Source organism: Scyliorhinus torazame, chromosome 1 (genome assembly GCF_047496885.1).
Source record: "Scyliorhinus torazame isolate Kashiwa2021f chromosome 1, sScyTor2.1, whole genome shotgun sequence".
In the NCBI taxonomy this organism is placed as follows: domain Eukaryota; kingdom Metazoa; phylum Chordata; class Chondrichthyes; order Carcharhiniformes; family Scyliorhinidae; genus Scyliorhinus; species Scyliorhinus torazame.
The window spans coordinates 248709634-248727220 of NC_092707.1; the positions used below are offsets into that span (position 1 = coordinate 248709634).

General features: G+C 47.3%; 2 protein-coding genes across 9 annotated transcripts in view; one reads left to right on the plus strand and one right to left on the minus strand.

The window, feature by feature from the left end:
• ninl (ninein-like) overlaps positions 1-17587 on the plus strand; it is a 182212-nt gene that overhangs the window by 43919 nt on the left and 120706 nt on the right. For all 8 annotated transcript variants that reach the window (XM_072504496.1, XM_072504499.1, XM_072504465.1 and 5 more), the window contains exons 6-7: positions 8248-8438; positions 15326-15475. In XM_072504496.1, the coding sequence (XP_072360597.1) occupies positions 8248-8438; positions 15326-15475 (341 nt within the window). The remainder of the gene's footprint in view (positions 1-8247; positions 8439-15325; positions 15476-17587) is intronic.
• LOC140420529 (dolichyl-diphosphooligosaccharide--protein glycosyltransferase subunit 4-like) lies at positions 378-485 on the minus strand. The gene has a single exon (XM_072504529.1). The coding sequence runs from the start codon at positions 483-485 to the stop codon at positions 378-380; it is 108 nt and encodes a 35-aa protein (XP_072360630.1).

Sequence of the window (17587 nt, forward strand, 5' to 3'; positions counted from 1 at the left end):
GTTCCAGTGTCTCCCGGTCCTCCTCCCTAAATCGTTTTTTGTTAGAGTCGGTGAGTTTTTTTTTACAGTTTTTCAAATCAAATATTTATTGACAAGGCATATTTCCTAGTACAGTGTACAAAACATGATTAATGCAGTTGTTATTCATTGTGGTACTGACGAAGTCCAAAGTACATTGTGTTTCATTTAAGTTGGCTTCCATCTTTTAAAGTAATTCCCGTAACAGCCTCGCCGAACAGGCACCGGAATGTGGCGACTAGGGGCTTTTCACAGTAACTTCATTTGAAGCCTACTTGTGACAATAAGCGATTTTCAATTTCAATATGATTGGTCCTAATCTTCACACTGTCACTGTACTATGCTCCAGTACTACTCCATTACTCCAGCTTCTTGGGGTTGTTAACAGCAACATAATGGTACATAAGGAGGAAAAGGGATACCCCCAACATGTTGGCGAAGATCGCTAGCTGTATGTCTGTGATCATCCGCCAAGGTAACACGCTCACCTCCCAAAGCGTTAAGAGTTGATAAGTTAATCTTTGCCTTTATTTGGGCGGGTGAGTCTCCCAGGATTCGAGGAGCTTTCCTGCTGAGGGAGTGGCAACCTGGTGGGCTGGTGCTACCGAATCTGGGTGGTGAGCATCGAGAAACTTTGAGGGTGGATGAAGGAGCCGGTGCTGAGGTGGGGGCAGATAGAGAAGGTTTCTTGTACTGGTTCATGTCTAAGAACATTGGTTATGGCCCCTCTTCCGCTCTCTCCGGCCAGATTCTCTACGAACCTGACAGTGGTGGCATCTCTAAAAATGTGGAACTAATTTAGGCCGCATTTTAAATATCATTACTGTCACCAATCTATGAGAACCATTGATTTGTGCCATCTGGAATGGATGCAATATATAAGATTTGGAAGAGAGAGGGGATCGAGAAGAGAGGTTCAGGGATTTGTTTGTGAAGGACAGGTTTGCAGGACTGGAGGAGATCTTGGAGAAATTTCATTCAGGTATTTGCAGATACAAAACTTTGTTTGTAAGGCACTGTCTTCGTTCCCTGAGTTACCGAGACCTACACTTGTAGACCGGACGCGATCTCTAGATGAGATAGAGGAAGGGAAGATATTCAATATATATGGAGGGCTGTTGGAGACGGGGAGGAAGTAAAGGAGAAGTAGGAGGAGGAGCTGGGCTTGGGGCTGGATGGAGGGGTGTGGAGCGAGATCTTGCATAGGGTGAATTCCACCTTGTCATGTGCCAAACTGAGCCTGACACAGTTTAAAGTAGTTCACAGAGCGCACTTGACTAGAGCGCACATGAGTGGGTTCTTCTCCGGAATAGAGGATAGGTGTGAGGATAGGGTTATTATTATATAAAAATAACAAATTGTTTGTATTCTATTGGATTGTTTTGTAATTTGAAAATGTTTTGGAATAAAATAGCACTTTTTAATGTTGTAAAATGTCCCAAGGTGTTTGAAAATGAATGAAAGAAATGAAATGAAAATCGCTTATTGTCACAAGTTGGCTTCAAATGAAGTTACTGTGAAAAGCCCCTGGTCGCCACATTCCGGCGCCTGTTCAGGGAGGCTGTTACGGGAGTTTCACACCGTGTTTCACACGGACATAGAAAGAGAAGCAGACCAGTCAGCCCCTTTAGCCTTGTTCTGCATTGGAGTGTGATCAGACAAAATCCAACACCGAGTCAAAGGCGGAGGGAGATATTCAGAAAGATAACAAAAACTTTCTCAAAGGCGGGCCAAAGATGCTAGAGTTCGAGAAACACAAAATTCTTGTCAGACTGAAAGAAGTCATAGATGTTAAGGAGGGGGTGAGGGATGGAGGAATTTGAGCATGTGTGTGAGAATTAACAAGATTAGGGTGTTGTTGGATCAGGAGCCAATGTAGGTCATCAAGCCCAGGTAATTGTTAAAAGGGACTTAATGCGGGTTAGGATCAGGGGCGAAATTCTCTGGAAACGGCGCGATGTCCGCCGACTGGCGCCCAAAACGGCGCAAATCAGTCGGGCATCGTGCCGCCCCAAAGGTGCGGAATGCTCCGCATCTTTGGGGGCCAAGCCCCAACCTTCAGGGGCTAGGCCGGCGGCGGACGGATTTCTGCCCCGCCAGCTGGCAGAAAAGGCCTTTGGTGCCCCGCCAGCTGGCAGGGAAATGACATCTCCGGGCGGCGCATGCGCGGGAGCGTCAGCGGCCGCTGACGGCATTCCCGCGCATGTGCAGTGGAGGGAGTCTCTTCCGCCTCCACCATGGTGGAGACCGTGGCGAAGGCAGAAGGAAAAGAGTGCCCCCACGGCACAGGCCCACCCGCGGATCGGTGGGCCCCGATCGCGGGCCAGGCCACCGTGGGGGCACCCCCCGGGGCCAGATCATCCCGCGTCCCCCCCCAGGACCCCGGAGCCCGCCCGCGCCGCCTTGCCCCGCCGGTAAGGAAGGTGGTTTAATCTACGCCAGCAGGACAGGCATTTTAGCAGCGGGAATTCGGCCCATCCGGGCCGGAGAATCGCGGGGAGGGGGGGGCCGCCAACTGGCGCGGCGCGATTCCCGCCCCCGCAGAATATCCGGTGGTGGAGAATTCGGCAACCGGCGGGGGCGGGATTCACGCCAGCCCCCGGCGATTCTCCGACCCGGCGGGGGGTCGGAGAATCTCGCCCCTGAATTAAAACAACAGGTTGCAAGTGACCTTGCTGGAGCCATTTTCTGCAATTTTATTTTATTCCTAGTCGTTACAAAGTTTGGGTTTTCTTTGGGTTTTCTTCAGAAGAGTCTCCATGCAGCCAGGATTACCTTGATTCCAATTCTTTGCTCTTGTGCATCTGATTTTTTGGGTATTTGTTCAATCATACTTTCTGTAAACTAATGCGGATGACAGCAGGACATGTGTTTCCAGGTAATCCTGGCTGTCTGTGTGAATGAGCTGTGAGATCCATAGTAATGACATAGATCTGTTGTGTTGGCTATTGGAAGACCCAACAATGTAATCGGCTATTGGGTGGGTTGGTTACCCTCTATTAATTCTTCTTTGTTTTTTTTTAAATTTAGAGTACCCAATTTCCTTTTTGCAATTAATGGCCAATTTAGCGTGGCCAATCTGCACATCTTTGGGTTGTGGGGGTGAGACCCATGCAGACACAGAAAGAATGTGCAAACTCCACACGAACAGTGACCCGGGTCCAGGATCGAACTCGGGTCCTCAGTGTTGTGAGACAGCAGTGCTAACCACTGCGCCACCGTGCCACCTAATTCTTCTTTGTTAATTCTGTGTCATTTATTAATCTGCCCGGGTACTGGGAGAATAAGCTCAGACACCCGAGTATTACACCAACAACTGATAACTACAGCTTAGAGATGTTGCTTAATGTTGAGATATCCCTCAAGCCAATAATGTCACATTACTGTAAACTTGGTCTCCTTTTTAAATAAAAGGAGAAATAAATAATGTACAAAATTGCACTTGTGTCGTTCTTTGATCCTAATTTCTGAAATCTGTTTATTTTTCCACTTGTTATTGGGCATTCCAGGTGATAGGACAATATAGCTTAAAGTTTTCAGGCTCCTGCTAACTTTGTTCTGGTAACAAAGATAGGTATAACAGTGTCCTGAGGAGGCATTACGCCCCTCCATCCTCCAGCTCTTTATCTGACTAAAACTGGATTTTCTGCGTTGAGAATTTTGGACAATAACAGTCCAGCTCTTACTGTAAAGCACGGGGCAGTTGAACACTAATTTGCTGCAGCAGCAGCCTAAATGTCTTAAAGGATTAAATGCAAGGACAGACTGCATAAAATGTGGTTTATATTCCCTTGAGCTCAGAAGATTGAGGAATGATTTGATGTTTAAAATGATAAAAAGGTGACTTCGGTGACGGGGGTGTGCTGAGTTGTCGCACATTAAGTGGCTCTCTTCAATATGACAAAAATATAGACACTTTAGGCAGAGTTTAGCCCGCAAAATCGGACTTAAACATCACCTCACCCTCAAAATTAGCACCCCTCCCCCAAGCCAGGCGATGGATGAAAGATGTTCCTAACTAACTAAATGCAATGAAAGACGACATGAAGGCCGAGTTAAAGGCAGCAGTCAAATTTGTGAGGGTAGAGCCGTGCCCAAGAGTGGCAGTCTTTGGGGTTTTGGACCAGACAGAAATATTCATGGGGAAGAGGGCCGACACCGTAGTTTCTGCTTCTCTAATCGCCCACTGGGGAATCCTGCTCGGCTGGCGATCAGCAGCACCACCCACAGCTGCAGACTGGCTGGCAAACCTAACGGAATTCCTCCACCTGGAGAAGATCAAGTTCACCATCCGAGGGGGGGGGGTGCGGAACAAAGAAGCATGGAGCCCAACCAGGCTCAGCAAACAACAAAAGACACGGCATCACTCCAACCAAACAGGAACAAGATATGAGAGCTGAAAAGGGAAGCACCTACTGGAGAACGCAGAACAAGAAGCCACAATTATTTAAATAACGAAAGATAACCAATGTAGATATACTATTTTTTTGGTTTTGATGTACTTTCACAACCTTTGTTTTGTATAACATTCAAAATCCCTAATAAAAGCATTTAAAAAATAAATAAATAAAACCCAGAGCCACTGCAGGCAGAGGCGCAGCCACAGGTGAAGTGGTGCAGAAGGCGCCTCCGTTGGCATCTGAGGTGGAGCTTTCGAACTTGAGGGGGAGGGGGGCATGGTATCATAACCCCGACGAGGACCACAGGAAAGCCTTCATTAATCTCCCTTCGGACTCGTGGAGATTGAGCTCCCCAGGTAGCGGGTGGAAGCACAGTTTAGAAGCAGGCCCAGATCAGGGCTTGGTGGGATAGGGTTGCACTGGGAGTGAGATGCTGCATTACACAGACACTTGTATATACTTGCAAATAAATCTATCTTATGTTTTATTTAAAACTGATAGATTTTGGGATGTTGAGGGTGTTGCTAATTTTCTCCTTGGTTCAATTGCTCTGTTTTATTACCTTTGCTCTCGAGTCGCCAGGTATCTTTATGATACCGCCACGAGGTTCATGTCCGAGTAATGATCAATAATCCAATACACCGATTAGTAAGATTTAAATCAAAGCACATTTATTATACACCGTAATTGCTACTCGTGCACAAATTCTACGTCTAAGCTACTTCTACAACTAACAGGCCTATACTTAACTTTGAACTGGCCCACCAGGTCAGGGGAACAAATGGCCTTTCATTCGGGTTCTGAGTCTGCAGGATTCGAAGTTGGTACGGATTGGTAGCTAGGAGCGTCTATCTCGTAGTGAGCGTTGAGTTAAGACTTACGATTTCGATGATCACTGGAGTCACTGCACCGGTCACGGCCAATGTTGGTTCGTAACCCGGGCAGGAAGAAGAGAGTGGTGAAGAGAGCTGCTGAAGAGTGAAGAGAGCAATTTGAACTTGGGGCTCAATTCTTATAGTCCCCAGGAGCTTCCCGCCTTTCAGGGCGGACCCTGTACCTGGTCCCAAGTGATTGGACTTTGTCCCAATCGCTTGGTTCGATTTTCTCCAATGCTGGAGCGGTTCCCTGATCGATGGGCGGTCTTGAGGTGCTCGTTCACCTCCTTTTATGTAGGCTCCTGCTGGTGCCGAAGAATCTGGTTTGGCTTTGTGTGTCTAAATGTTGCTTATTGTTCCCGGGGATTGCTCATTAGTATGCAGATGGCTGTTGTTGTGTTATGCTGATGGTTGCTGGTATTGATATTGTCTGGCCTTTCCAGAGGTAAATACACAGCCAATCTGCAGCTGCTGGTTTTTGTCTTGTTGGCTGACTTTCCAGTCAGCCTTTGCCGTTCGCCATTTTGAATCGGGAGTTGGCCATTTTAAGTGGCTACAAGGGATATAGAGTTGAGGCAGGAAAATGGAATTGAGGTACAGCCGTGACCTACTTTGATGGCGGATCAGGCATGAAATGGCTACTTCTGTTGCTATGTCTGTTCTCTTTCGCAGAATAAAACAGTTGTTCTGCCCTTGTGCAGTGGGGGGGGGGGGGGGGGGGGGGGGGGGAGGAATTGCAGATGTGGTGCAGAGCCATAGGGATAGGAAGGGAATGAATGCTATAGTGATAAAACTCTTAACATTATCATCAATGCAAAAGTACACTTCAAAGTAATGAAACTTGAAGTGTACACTTATTGTCCTGATGGTGCTCTGATTGAACCTAAACTGCATGCATTAAAATTAATTTTAGTTTATTAAGTAGACATTGGCTGGAATCTTTCAGTCCCAACGCGAATCGTCACAGGCGGCGACGGAGAATTTGTTGGAACATTGACTTTGGGCAGGAATTTCTGGCCTTTTTATCGTTCCGCAAAACACAAGTCATGTTTTTGTGGTTGCTCACATCTATCAACCAGAAATATTAAAGTATGTAGAATCAAAATATGCAGAATGTTGGACATCTGAAATTAGAACAGAAAGTGATGGAAATTCTCTCGTTGACTCACCAGAAGATTTCCAACATTTGTTTTTATTTCATATTAAAATATGCAGGTTAGGTTTTTCATGTAGAGATTGGGTTGACTAGACTTTTCTCTGAATCCAATATTGAAATCCCATTTGTTGTTGAACCCTCCTGCATGTGTTTATTACTCCTGGACTTCATTGCTCCTCTGGCCAATCTTCCGCCTACCAGCATGTGTAAACGAGGACTCAAATAACACCCTGCTGGCCACATACTAACATGTACCAGGTCCTGCTGGCTAACCTAGATTGGCAACGCACTTTATTTTAAAATTCCCAACCTTGTGTTTAAATGCCTACATCACCACTCCCCTCACTATTTCTGTAACTCCCTCCGGCCCTACCACCTCCCGAGATCTCTGCACTCCAATTCTGGCACCTCGTTCATTCTCAGTTTCCTTTGAAGCGCCTAATGTCTTTTGAGAAGCAAGTTAAACTACAATGAACTATAACTCTAGAGTTCCACTGTGCTGTACATCATGGCTTGCACCACAGTATGCAGCATAGCCATGGGGATAAGTGGGTGCCAGTGATAGTCATTCTTGGGAAGCTCTTATGTGTTTCATGACCCTTGTGACTCCGTTGCACTTTCATAACCTGGCTTGTTTTTGAAAAGATGATGGGCGGGATTCTCCGTCCGTCCGAATGGGAGATTTGGCTGAGCGTCAAATTTTCTGTCCTCGCTGGCAGCGGTAAAGGGACACACTGGGATGGGAGAATCCTGACCAACGTTTACAGTGGTAGAGTTAAGGAAAAGTCTATTGTCAACCTAATTGTCATATGCTGAGTATTGCGGTAATTGTTTTTAAATGGTGGAATTATAATTTATATCCTTAAAATTAAACCAAAAATGTGTCAAATGTATGCATTTTCTGCTTTGGTTTCATGGTTAATTAAGCAATGTGAGACATGTATGAATAACCAAATTGTGTACAAAAACAAAGGTGTTATGCTGAAGCTTTATAAATTGTTAGTTTAGGGCTTAGCTGGAGTTTTATGTCCAATTCTGAGCATCATGTATTGGGAGCAAAGTCAAGGCCTTGACAAGGGTGCAGAGGAGATCTATCAGAATGGCATTAGGGATGAGGAACTTATCAGGAGAAACTAGAAAAACTGGGTTATTCACCTTGGTGCAGAAAAGGTTAAGGGGAGATTTAAAAAAAAAAAAAAAAATTTTTTTTTTAAAAAAGTACCCAATTTTCTTTTCCAATTAAGGGGCAATTTAGCGCAGCCAATCCACCTACCCTGCACATCTTTGGGTTATGCGGGTGAGACCCACGCAGACACTGGGAGAATGTGCAAACTCCACGCAGACAGTGACCCGGGGCCGGGATCGAACCCGCGTCTTCGACGCCTTGAGGCAGCAGGGCCGACTACCGCGCCACCGTGCTGCCCGTTAAAGGGAGATTTATTAGAGATGTGCAAAAGAGGTTTTGAGAAAAACCTGTTTCTCCTGGCAGCAGGATTGATAACCTGAAGTCAAAGATTTAAGGCAAAAGTACCAGATGGGAAATGAGCAGGAAACAAATTAAATAGTAACTTTTGAAAGAGCACTGGATCTATACAATACTTGAAAGGAATGATTTATAGGCCAGAAAGTGGGATTAATTGGATAGCACATTCAAAGTGGCACAATGACCGTCTGTCCTTCAATTACTTTGTTTTGCATGTCCAGGTTGTTACGCTCAGCAAAATATACTTTCCCTCCAGTTAATTGTGTGATTTGCGAACATGGTTAAACACTGTTTCCGTTTAAAATTCTCAATTAGGTCGGTTGAGCAAGTGGAATCCCAATGACTTTGACAGTCCCAGGACGTTCTCCACTCCTTGTCCTGAAGCAACAGAAAGCCATGTGCAGGCTATCTGGGATGAGTTGGGAATAGGGAAGAATGGCTACCTTAACACGGAGGAATTGGCGACAGTCTGTGATAATATTGGCCTAAAGGACCTCGAAGACAAAGTATGTGTGCTAATCTCAACCTAATTCAACTTTATTGTAAATATGACAGTGTTTGTAACCTAGTATTCACACACTGCATACATCAGCAGCCTACAGTACTTATCTCTTTCTTCAATCCCCTTGTGTTGCAAAGCTGCTTACGCCGAAACGGTGATAATTCATAGAGCCTAGTTCCCAAGATCTAATGATGCTTTCCTATAATCAACTGTCAATTGGTTAGATAATATGCTAATAACCTCTAATAATATTATTTGATTAAATACAATGTTAATAGCTGTGAACTGGGAAGATTGCTGGTTCATCCCTGCTTATTTCTACCGATGAGTGCTGACATTCGGTGTTCGTGTACTCCAATTTAAATCTGGATGGTTGCCTACGTCAGAGTTACGGGCTGAATTGAAATGATGCCAATCTTTGGAAGCTTAAGTAGCATAGTGGTTAGCACAGTTGCTTCACAGCTCCAGGGTGCCAGGTTCGATTCCCGGCTGGGTCACTGTCTGTGCGGAGTCTGCACGTTCTCCCCGTGTCTGCGTGGGATTTCTCCGGGTGCTCCGGTTTCCTCCCACAGTCCAAAGATGTGCGGGTTAGGTGGATTGGCCATGCTAAATTGCCTTAGTGTCCGAAAAATGTTAAGTCGGGGTTACTGGGTTACGGGGATAGGGTAGATACATGGGCTTCAGTAGGGTGCTCTTTGTAAGAACCGGTGTAGACTTGATGGGCCGAATGGCCTCCTCCTGCATTCTAGATTCTATGATGGTGATGCAGTTTTATCAGAACGTGAAGCAGAGGATTTTAATTGGATTATGTTTAAATCCATGAGTTTACTTCAGTTCTAAGGTCAATATTTTTAACAGCAGTGATCCAGTCTGTAACCACGTGAACCTTGTGCTCTCCATCTCTGTGGTCTCTGTCATTGAAAATGGGAATTTCTGATCAATTCCTTAGCATTCACGTCTCCAGGTCTGCTTCCAATCCCACTGCCCTAGCTTTTGCCTCTAGAAATTCCTCCAATTACTTGCCAAAGTTGCTTGCCAATTCACTGTCGACTCTAACCTCTCCACATTCCACTGGCTCCCCACCTGTAAGTAGCCATCTCCCTTACTTTACTTCCAATGCCCTTATCTCACTGTCCTTTCCATTGTCTCAAAGCTCCAATCTTTGCATCCTTGTGTCTGAGAGCGACAGACATGAGCAACCCTGGTGTATGATGAGTCTTGGAGTCTTTTGTATCACCAAATCCGATTGGGCTCTGATTGGGCTATGTTGAACCTTAGCACTATTCACTCTTTATCGTCAAATCTTTTGATTATTGCAGGATCCTCCTGGAGGGCAAGGACAACACAAAGCTTCTTTGATCTGAAAGATCGTACTCTCGGAACTGTGAATCCCACCTCCTTCAATCCTTGCCTTGCCACCTCCATGTTTGGTTCTAAAACTAGTGTGAAGAGCGTGTGGATTTCTTCAACTTGAAGGTCAAGACCATTGCTCAGTTGCCTCACGTTCCAGCCCCCTTCTCCTAGTCTAACACTGACCACACTTCACTCGTCCCAACGTGGCATCCCTGTCACTTGCCAACTTCTCTCCCTTCAGCCTTTTGAAGGTAATCTGCTCAATGATGGCCACCATCTGCTCCTTGGATCACCTCCCTACAGAACCCCTGACCATTCGGCTACCTTTCCTAGCAGTAGGGCTGGCTCTCGCATTTTAACAACCTTCGTTGATCAGACAATGTGCTTCCTTTCTAAAATTACCATTGTTGTCCTCTTCTCAAAACACCAACTCTCGATCTATTTTTTAACTCCAACTACTGCCCAATTTCTAATCCGTTTCTTGTTGACAATCCTTGCTGTCATGTGGCATCCCAACTGCGTGTGGCACTCTTATTTTAAAATATTCATCCTTGCATTGAAATCCCTCCATAGCCTCACACCTCCCTAACTCTAATCTCCCCAGCCCAACAATCCTCCAAGATCTCTACACTCCTCCAATTTTGGTCTCTTGTGCACTCTTCACTTCCTTTGATTCACCATTATTGCTGTGCTTACAACTTCTGCCCTATGCTCTCAGAGAATCACTCCCTAAACTCCACTTCCTCTATATATTAAAAGCCAAATACTGCAGATGATGGAAATCTGAAATAAATACAGCAAATGCTGGAAAGACTCAGCAGGTCTGGCGGTATCTGAGGAGGGAGAAACAGAGTCTGTGGACTCAACGTTAACTCTGTTTCTCTCTCCACAGACGATGCCCGATCTACTGAGTTTATCCAGCATTTTCTGTTATTTCTATTTCTACATATTTCCATAATCCTGCAATCATCCCGTTAATATCAAATTACTTATCTAACATTATGCCAATGACGATTCAGGCGTCCGACAATTTTTCGTTATTCATTTAAGGAATGTGGCCATCAGTGGCTAGGCCAGCTTTCCTTGCCCATCACTATTTGCCCTTGAGAAGATGGTGGTGAGCTGCCTTCTTTACTGCTGCAGTCCATGTGGTGTAGGTACACCCACAGTGCTGTTAGGGAAGGGATTTCACAATTTTAACCCAACAACAGTGAAGAGACAGTGATATATTTCCAAGTTTGGGAAGTGAGTGACTTGGAGAGGAACTTCAAGGTGATTGTGTTCCCATGTGCCTGCTACCCTTGTCATTCTGGATGGTAGTGGTTGTGGGTTCAGTTGTCTAAGAGCCTTAGTGGGTTCCCACGGTGCACCTTTTATACACATTGCTGCCACTTGTGTCAGTGGTCGAGGGAATAAATGTTTGTGGAAGGGATGACAATCAAGCGGGCTGCTTTGTCCTGGATGGTGTTAAGCTTTGTGAGTGTTGTTGGAGCTGCACTCATCCAGGAAACTGGGGAATATTCCATTACACTCATGACTTGTACCTTGTAGAGCATGGGCAGGCTTTGGGGAGTCATGAGGTGAGTTAATTGCCATAGGATTCCTAGCCTCTGACCTGCTCTTATAGCCACAATATTTATATGGCAAGTCCAGCTCGCTTTCTGGTTGATGGTAACTCCCAGTTTGTTGAGAACGGGGAATTCAGTGATGAAGATGCCATTGAATATCAAGGAGCAATGGCAAGATTCTCCCTTGTTGGTGATAGTCATTGCTTGGCATTTGTGTGGTGCAAATTCAACCGATTATAAACTAAATTCTGCTACCAGTGGGAAAAGTGGTGTGTTTCCCACGGGTGTTGGCAGCACTAATCTGGTGCTATTCAATGGCACTTGGAAATTTTTTTGAGAAGTGTGAGATTTGCGCTGGCTTTGAGGTGGGGGGGGGAGGGGCTAACACCGCGGACAGGTCCCACTCCTCCAATTTAAGAATAACACTGCAACCTCCCTCCTGCAAAATCGCTGAGAAGGCCCTCCTCCAATCACTGGTAAGGCACCCCCTCCTCCCAAAGTGAGCAACACCACATTATAGGCTTGTAAAATGCCGCCACCCAACTTCAGGCCCCCCCTTAGTCCTCGCTTCAGGCCCCATCCCTTGGTAGTGCTAACCTGGCACCTTGGGCTCTGAAGGGGGTGGGTACCCTCTCTACACTTACCTCTGGGGTGCCGTGTGGGTCCTTCAGCGGATGTGGAGGTCGGGAGGGTTTGGGCTTAGCTAGAAGGGCTCATGTTGGGGGTCTTTTCTAGATGGGAGTCGCATGGCAGGTCTTCCCTCTTTAGCTTTGAAAATCGTTAAACTGTCTTTCAGCATGCCAAGTTGTGATTAAGTGTCTTCCCCCTAATATGTTGGAACCCTTTGATGTCTCTCCCAATAGGTCATGTTCAAAGATCTGTCAGATGCAGGTGAAAGTCTTTCTTCTGATGTGTTGGAAATATTTTAAGTGCTTTATTCACAGTCAATTTCATTCACCTTTAACTTTTTCAAGTCTCTGGGCATGCTGAGAAGCCTAAAAGCTTTGAACTGCATTGTTTACATTCAGTGTCATGATCCATTAACTTTCACAAGCCTCTCGATTGACAGGTCCAGGTTATTTTAAAGGAGTGGTTAGCCTTGTTTCTTTTATAGCTCTTTATGGTCTATTAACTGTGAAGTCTATTAACTCTTTTGAGCAGGCATTGTGTATAACATTAAAAAAAAAGAGGCTGTGTCTTTGTACTGAACTGTTTCCTTGAAAGACCAGGGGCTGAATTCTGCACTGTCGGGATTCTCCGTTTTGCTGTCAGCATGGGGGTTTCACGATGGCATGGGGCTGCCCCACAATGGGAAACCCCATTAACCAGCCAGCGAAACGGAGAATCCCGCCGCCGTGCTGAACCAGAAATCTGGCGGGGTGGGACGGTGACTCCAACCCTAGGTTAAAAATAAGGACACTTGTCTATTTAAAAAGAAAACATACCACTTATAACTTTGCCATCCTGTTGACACCCTCCTGCATGTTGTTGCCCCCCCCCCCACCCACTTTTAAAAGCCTTTTTTGGAAGGAAATCTCCCACGGAAAGTCGCCCCTCCTGACTCTTCAGCTCAGGCTTGCTTTTTGCCCTATTAGGTGGACTCTGTGATGGATATAGGATTTTCAGATATATTGTATATGTATATGGTGCTGTAAGGTTTAGTGTGTGTATGACAGCCAGGCTTTGTGGCTGCAAGAGGTGCAATTAAAGCGTCGTAAAAATAAGAGCTAATAGAATTTTGTTTATAGAATCATAGAATTTCTACAGTGCAGAAGGAGGCCATTTGGCCCATTGAGTCTGCTCCAAAAGAGAACCCTACCTAGGTCCATTCCCCCACTCTATCCCTGTAACCCCACCTGACCTTTGACACTAAGGGGCAATTTAATATGGCCAATTCACCTAAGCTGCACATCTTTGGACTGTGTGAGGAAACAACAGCACCTGGAGGAAAGCCACGCAGACACTGGGAGAACGTACAAACACCACACAAACAGTCCCCCAAGGTTGGAATTGAACATGGGTTACTGGAGCTGTGAGGCAACAGTGCTAACCACTGTGTCACTGTGATGCCCCAAAAAGAAAGAAGGTTTCCTGCGCAGTAGATAATTAGAGAGACATTGTGTTTAGTTTTAGGAAGATGATAATAATAATAATTGCTTATTGTCACAAGTAGGCTTCAATAAAGTTACTGTGAAAAGCCCCTAGTCGCCACATTCCGGCGCCTGTTCAGGGAGGCCGGTATGGGAATTGAACCTGCACTGCTGGCATTGTTCTGTATAACAAGCCAGCTATTTAGCCCACTGTGCTAAACCAGCCTCATATAGTTATAGTTAATGGGGGGAGCCAGGGCTGAAGCAGTCAGTTGCTGAGTTTCAATTCAGTTAAAGATTTGACTGTGGACTGACCAGCAGGTTCTCTCAAAACAGTTTAGTTAAAATGATTTTGCCTGTGAACAGAACAGCAGTTCATGAAAAGGCTGGCAGGTTAAACAGTAGTTTGACATCAGCAATAATCTGCAAGCTGGTTTCTGATGGATCTCTCTCGCAAAACGATTTATCCAAGACATCTTCCAGCAAATATTCCGGGGTTGGCTAACTGTATTTAAAAGTGGATTTTGACCTGAAATTAATTTTGCTTGAGTGGAGATAAAATTTAGGAGTTAGTGTTTCATTGTCATTGTTAAGCATTGTTTAACAGGTAATTAATTGTAAGCTATTTTCTTGTATAATGTTGTTATTTTAATCCTGTGTTAGTAATAAAGTTTTTTTTTTGGGTGGGAAGGTGAACTATGATGAGGATGGAGGGATCCTACAGCATGATCTGGACAGGTTGGGCGAGTGGGCAAATCAATGGCAGATGCAGTATAATTTGGATAAGTGTGAGGTTATTTACTTCGGAAGCAAAAACAGGAAGGCAGATTACTACCTAACGGTTGTAAATTGGGAGAGGGAAGTGTGCAGCGGGACCTGGGTATCCGTGTGCACCAGTTGCTGAAGGTAAGCATGCAGGTGCAGCAGGCGGTCAAGAAGGCTAATGGTATGTTGGCTTTCATTACGAGACGTTCCGAGTATAGAAGCATGGCCTTGGTGAGGCCACGCCTGGAGTATTGCATGCAGTTTTGGTCTCCTTCTGTGAGGAAGGATGTTCTTGCTCTCGAGGTTGTCCAGCGAAGGTTTACCAGACTGATTCCAGAGATGGCGGGACTGTCATATGAAGAGAGATTGACTAGGTTGGGATTGTTCTCGCTGGAGTTCAGAAGAATGAGGGGGGATCTCATAGAGACTTATAAAATTCTAACAGGACTAGACAGGGTAGATGCAGGGAAGATGTTACCAATGATAGGTGTGTCCAGAACCAGGGGTCACAGTCTGAGGATTCAGGGTAAACCATTTCGGACAGAGATAAGGAGACATATTTTCACCCAAAGAGTGGTGAGCCTGTGGAATTCATTACCCCAGGAAGTAGTGGTAAAACATTGAGTATATTTAAGAGGCGGCACTTGGGGAGAATGGGATCAAAGGCTATGGGGAGAAAGCAGGATTAGGCTGTTGAGTTGGATGATCAACCATGATCGTGATGAATGGCGGAGCTGGTCGAAGGACCAAAAGGCCTCCTCCAGATCCTATCTTCTATGTATCTCTCTCATATCCTTATTTCTGCGTGGAATCACTCCTAGAGCAAAGTATCCTTTCCTCACAGTCTTACAAATTAAATAAAATATTGGGGTCTCTGTCCAGTATCCTAGCAACTGTTGGGGTATCTCCTGTGGTCGTAATAACCAAAAAGAAATTTCATGGCACCATTTTGAAAAAGAGTGTGAAGTGCTTCAGAATGTCCTGAGGTAATGAAAGGCACTAAATAAATTGATATCCTGCTTTCCAATTTACGTGATTCCAAGTTGAATGATGAGATTATTGGTGTAAAATCTTGTCTGTACGTCTGAGGCGTTTGTGATTTTTTTTCCCCCCAGGAAGTTGCTGAACTCTTCAGAAAGTTGGATAAAGATGGTGATGGAAAAGTGAGCCTCAGTGAGTTTCTTCTTGGCTTATTTCGACATGGACCTGTGACTTCCTTCCCTTCTACACCCTACAAGCAAAAATATCGCCGAGCACTCTATCAGGTTAGGCAGAATATAGTGGGGTTATTCTTTTGTTAAATACCGTTAATGCATAAAGTCAAGTTTGCTTTCTCTCCCTTGTCTTTCCAAGTGGTTTCTCACCTATTCCTCCAACATGTGGCTCCGGGTCCATGCAGCTTAATCCTTTCCGCATTACCCCTGCTATAACCTTGCTCTCCAGCTTTCAGATATTGTCTCCTCTTCCCGCGATCCCCCCGTTACCCCCTGGATATCGATGACGTAGAATTCCTACAGTGCAGAAGGAGGCCATTCGGCTCATCGGCTCTGCATCCATCACCTGCACCCACCCCTGTAACCCCACCTTACCTGCACATCTCCAGACACTGTGGGGCAATTTCTTTCATATCATGGCCAATCCACCTAACCTGCACATCTTTGGGCTGTGGGACAAAACCGGAGCACCTGGAGAATACCCATGCAGACACGGGGAGAAAGTGCAAACTCCACACAAAAAGTCACCCAAGACCAGAATTGAGCCCTGTCCTGGCGCTGTGAGGCAGCAGTGCTAAGCACCGTGCCACCCCAACTCCATGTCATCTTCTCACTAATCCCCTTGTATTGCTCAGGCTACCCCCCCCCCCCCGACATTTCCTCCAATCCCTTTCCCCTGCTGTGTCCCGTCAGCCAAACCTGAAAACCCTGTGCTATTGCCCTCACCAAAATCTCCAGTTCACTCACTGCTCTGGCTGCCTTCTTGTTTCACTGTATAATAAGAACGTTGATCTAAAAAGGAAGCGACTTTTTAATTTAAAAACATCTGGGGCGAAATTCTCCCCCAACGGCGCGATGTCCGCCGACTGGCGCCAAATACGGCGCCAATCAGACGGGCATCGCGCCGGCCCAAAGGTGCGGAATGCTCCGCATCTTTGGCGGCCTAGCCCTGACATTGAGGGGCTAGGCCAACGCCGGAGGGATTTTCGCCCCGCCAGCTGGCGTAAATGGCATTTGCTGCCCCGCCAGCTGGCGCGGAAATGCGGCGCATGCGCGGGAGCGTCAGCGGCCGCTGTCAGTTTCCCGCGCATGCGCAGTGGGGAGAGTCTCTTCCACCTCTGCCGTGGTGGAGGCGGCAGGGAAAGAGTGCCCCCACGGCACAGGCACGCCCGCGGATCGGTGGGCCCCGATCGCGGGCCAGGCCACCGTGGGGGCACCCCCTGGGGTCAGATCGCCCCGCGCCCCCCCCAGGACCCCGGAGCCCGCCGACGCCGCCTGGTCCCGCCGGTAAATACCAGGTTTGATTTACGCCGGCGGGACAGGCAATTTCTGGGCGGGACTTCGGCCCATCCGGGCCGGAGAATCGAGCGGGGGGACCCGCCAACCGGCGTGGCCCGATTCCCGCCCCCGCCCAATCTCCGGTACCGGAGACTTCGGCGGGGGCGGGGGCGGGATACACGGCGGCCAACGGCCATTCTCCGACCCGGCGGGGGGTCGGAGAATGACGCCCGTTTCATAATTTGGTGGGTTAGAAAAAGACTTTGGGCGCGATTCTCCCATGCCGCGCTGTATGGGAGAATCGCCGTTTGCGCCATTTTTTCCCACCGCGCCGGTGCAACGAGGAGCGGAGAATCGGTGCCGTTTGCGCCGGCGTGTTTGGCTCGGCGACGGTCGCGGGCCGCTGTCTGCGGCTGGGTCGCCAATTCTCCGGCCTGGATGGGCCGAGCGGCCGCGCGGAAACGGCAGAGTCCTGCCGGCGCCATTCACCCCTGCTCGCAGCCGGCGGGAACTCTGTGGGTAGGGTTGGGGGGGGCGGCCTGTGGGGCGGGGAAAAGCACTCCTTCACCGGGGAGGCCCTCCGATGGGGTCTGGCCCGCGATCGGGGCCCACCGATCGTCGGGCCGGCCTCTCCAGCCCCGGCCCTAATTTATTACGCAGCCGGCCCCTGAACCCCCGCGCCATGTTGTGTCGGGGCCGGCGTGCTGAGCAAGTACCCCCCCCCCCGCGCATTCAAGGGTTGGCACGGCGCCCAGTTGGCGCCGGGAAGGGAGGCTGGAGTGGCGTGAACCGCTCCAGCGCCGTGCTGGCGCCCTGTGGGGGCCAGAATCGCTACTGCCCGTGCCAGTTTTGCGCCGTCATGAAACGCGACGGCATTCACAACGG

Excerpts from the sequence above, each read along its gene's own strand:
- LOC140420529 (XM_072504529.1), bottom strand. The coding sequence starts at position 485 with ATGATCACAGACATACAGCTAGCGATCTTCGCCAACATGTTGGGGGTA.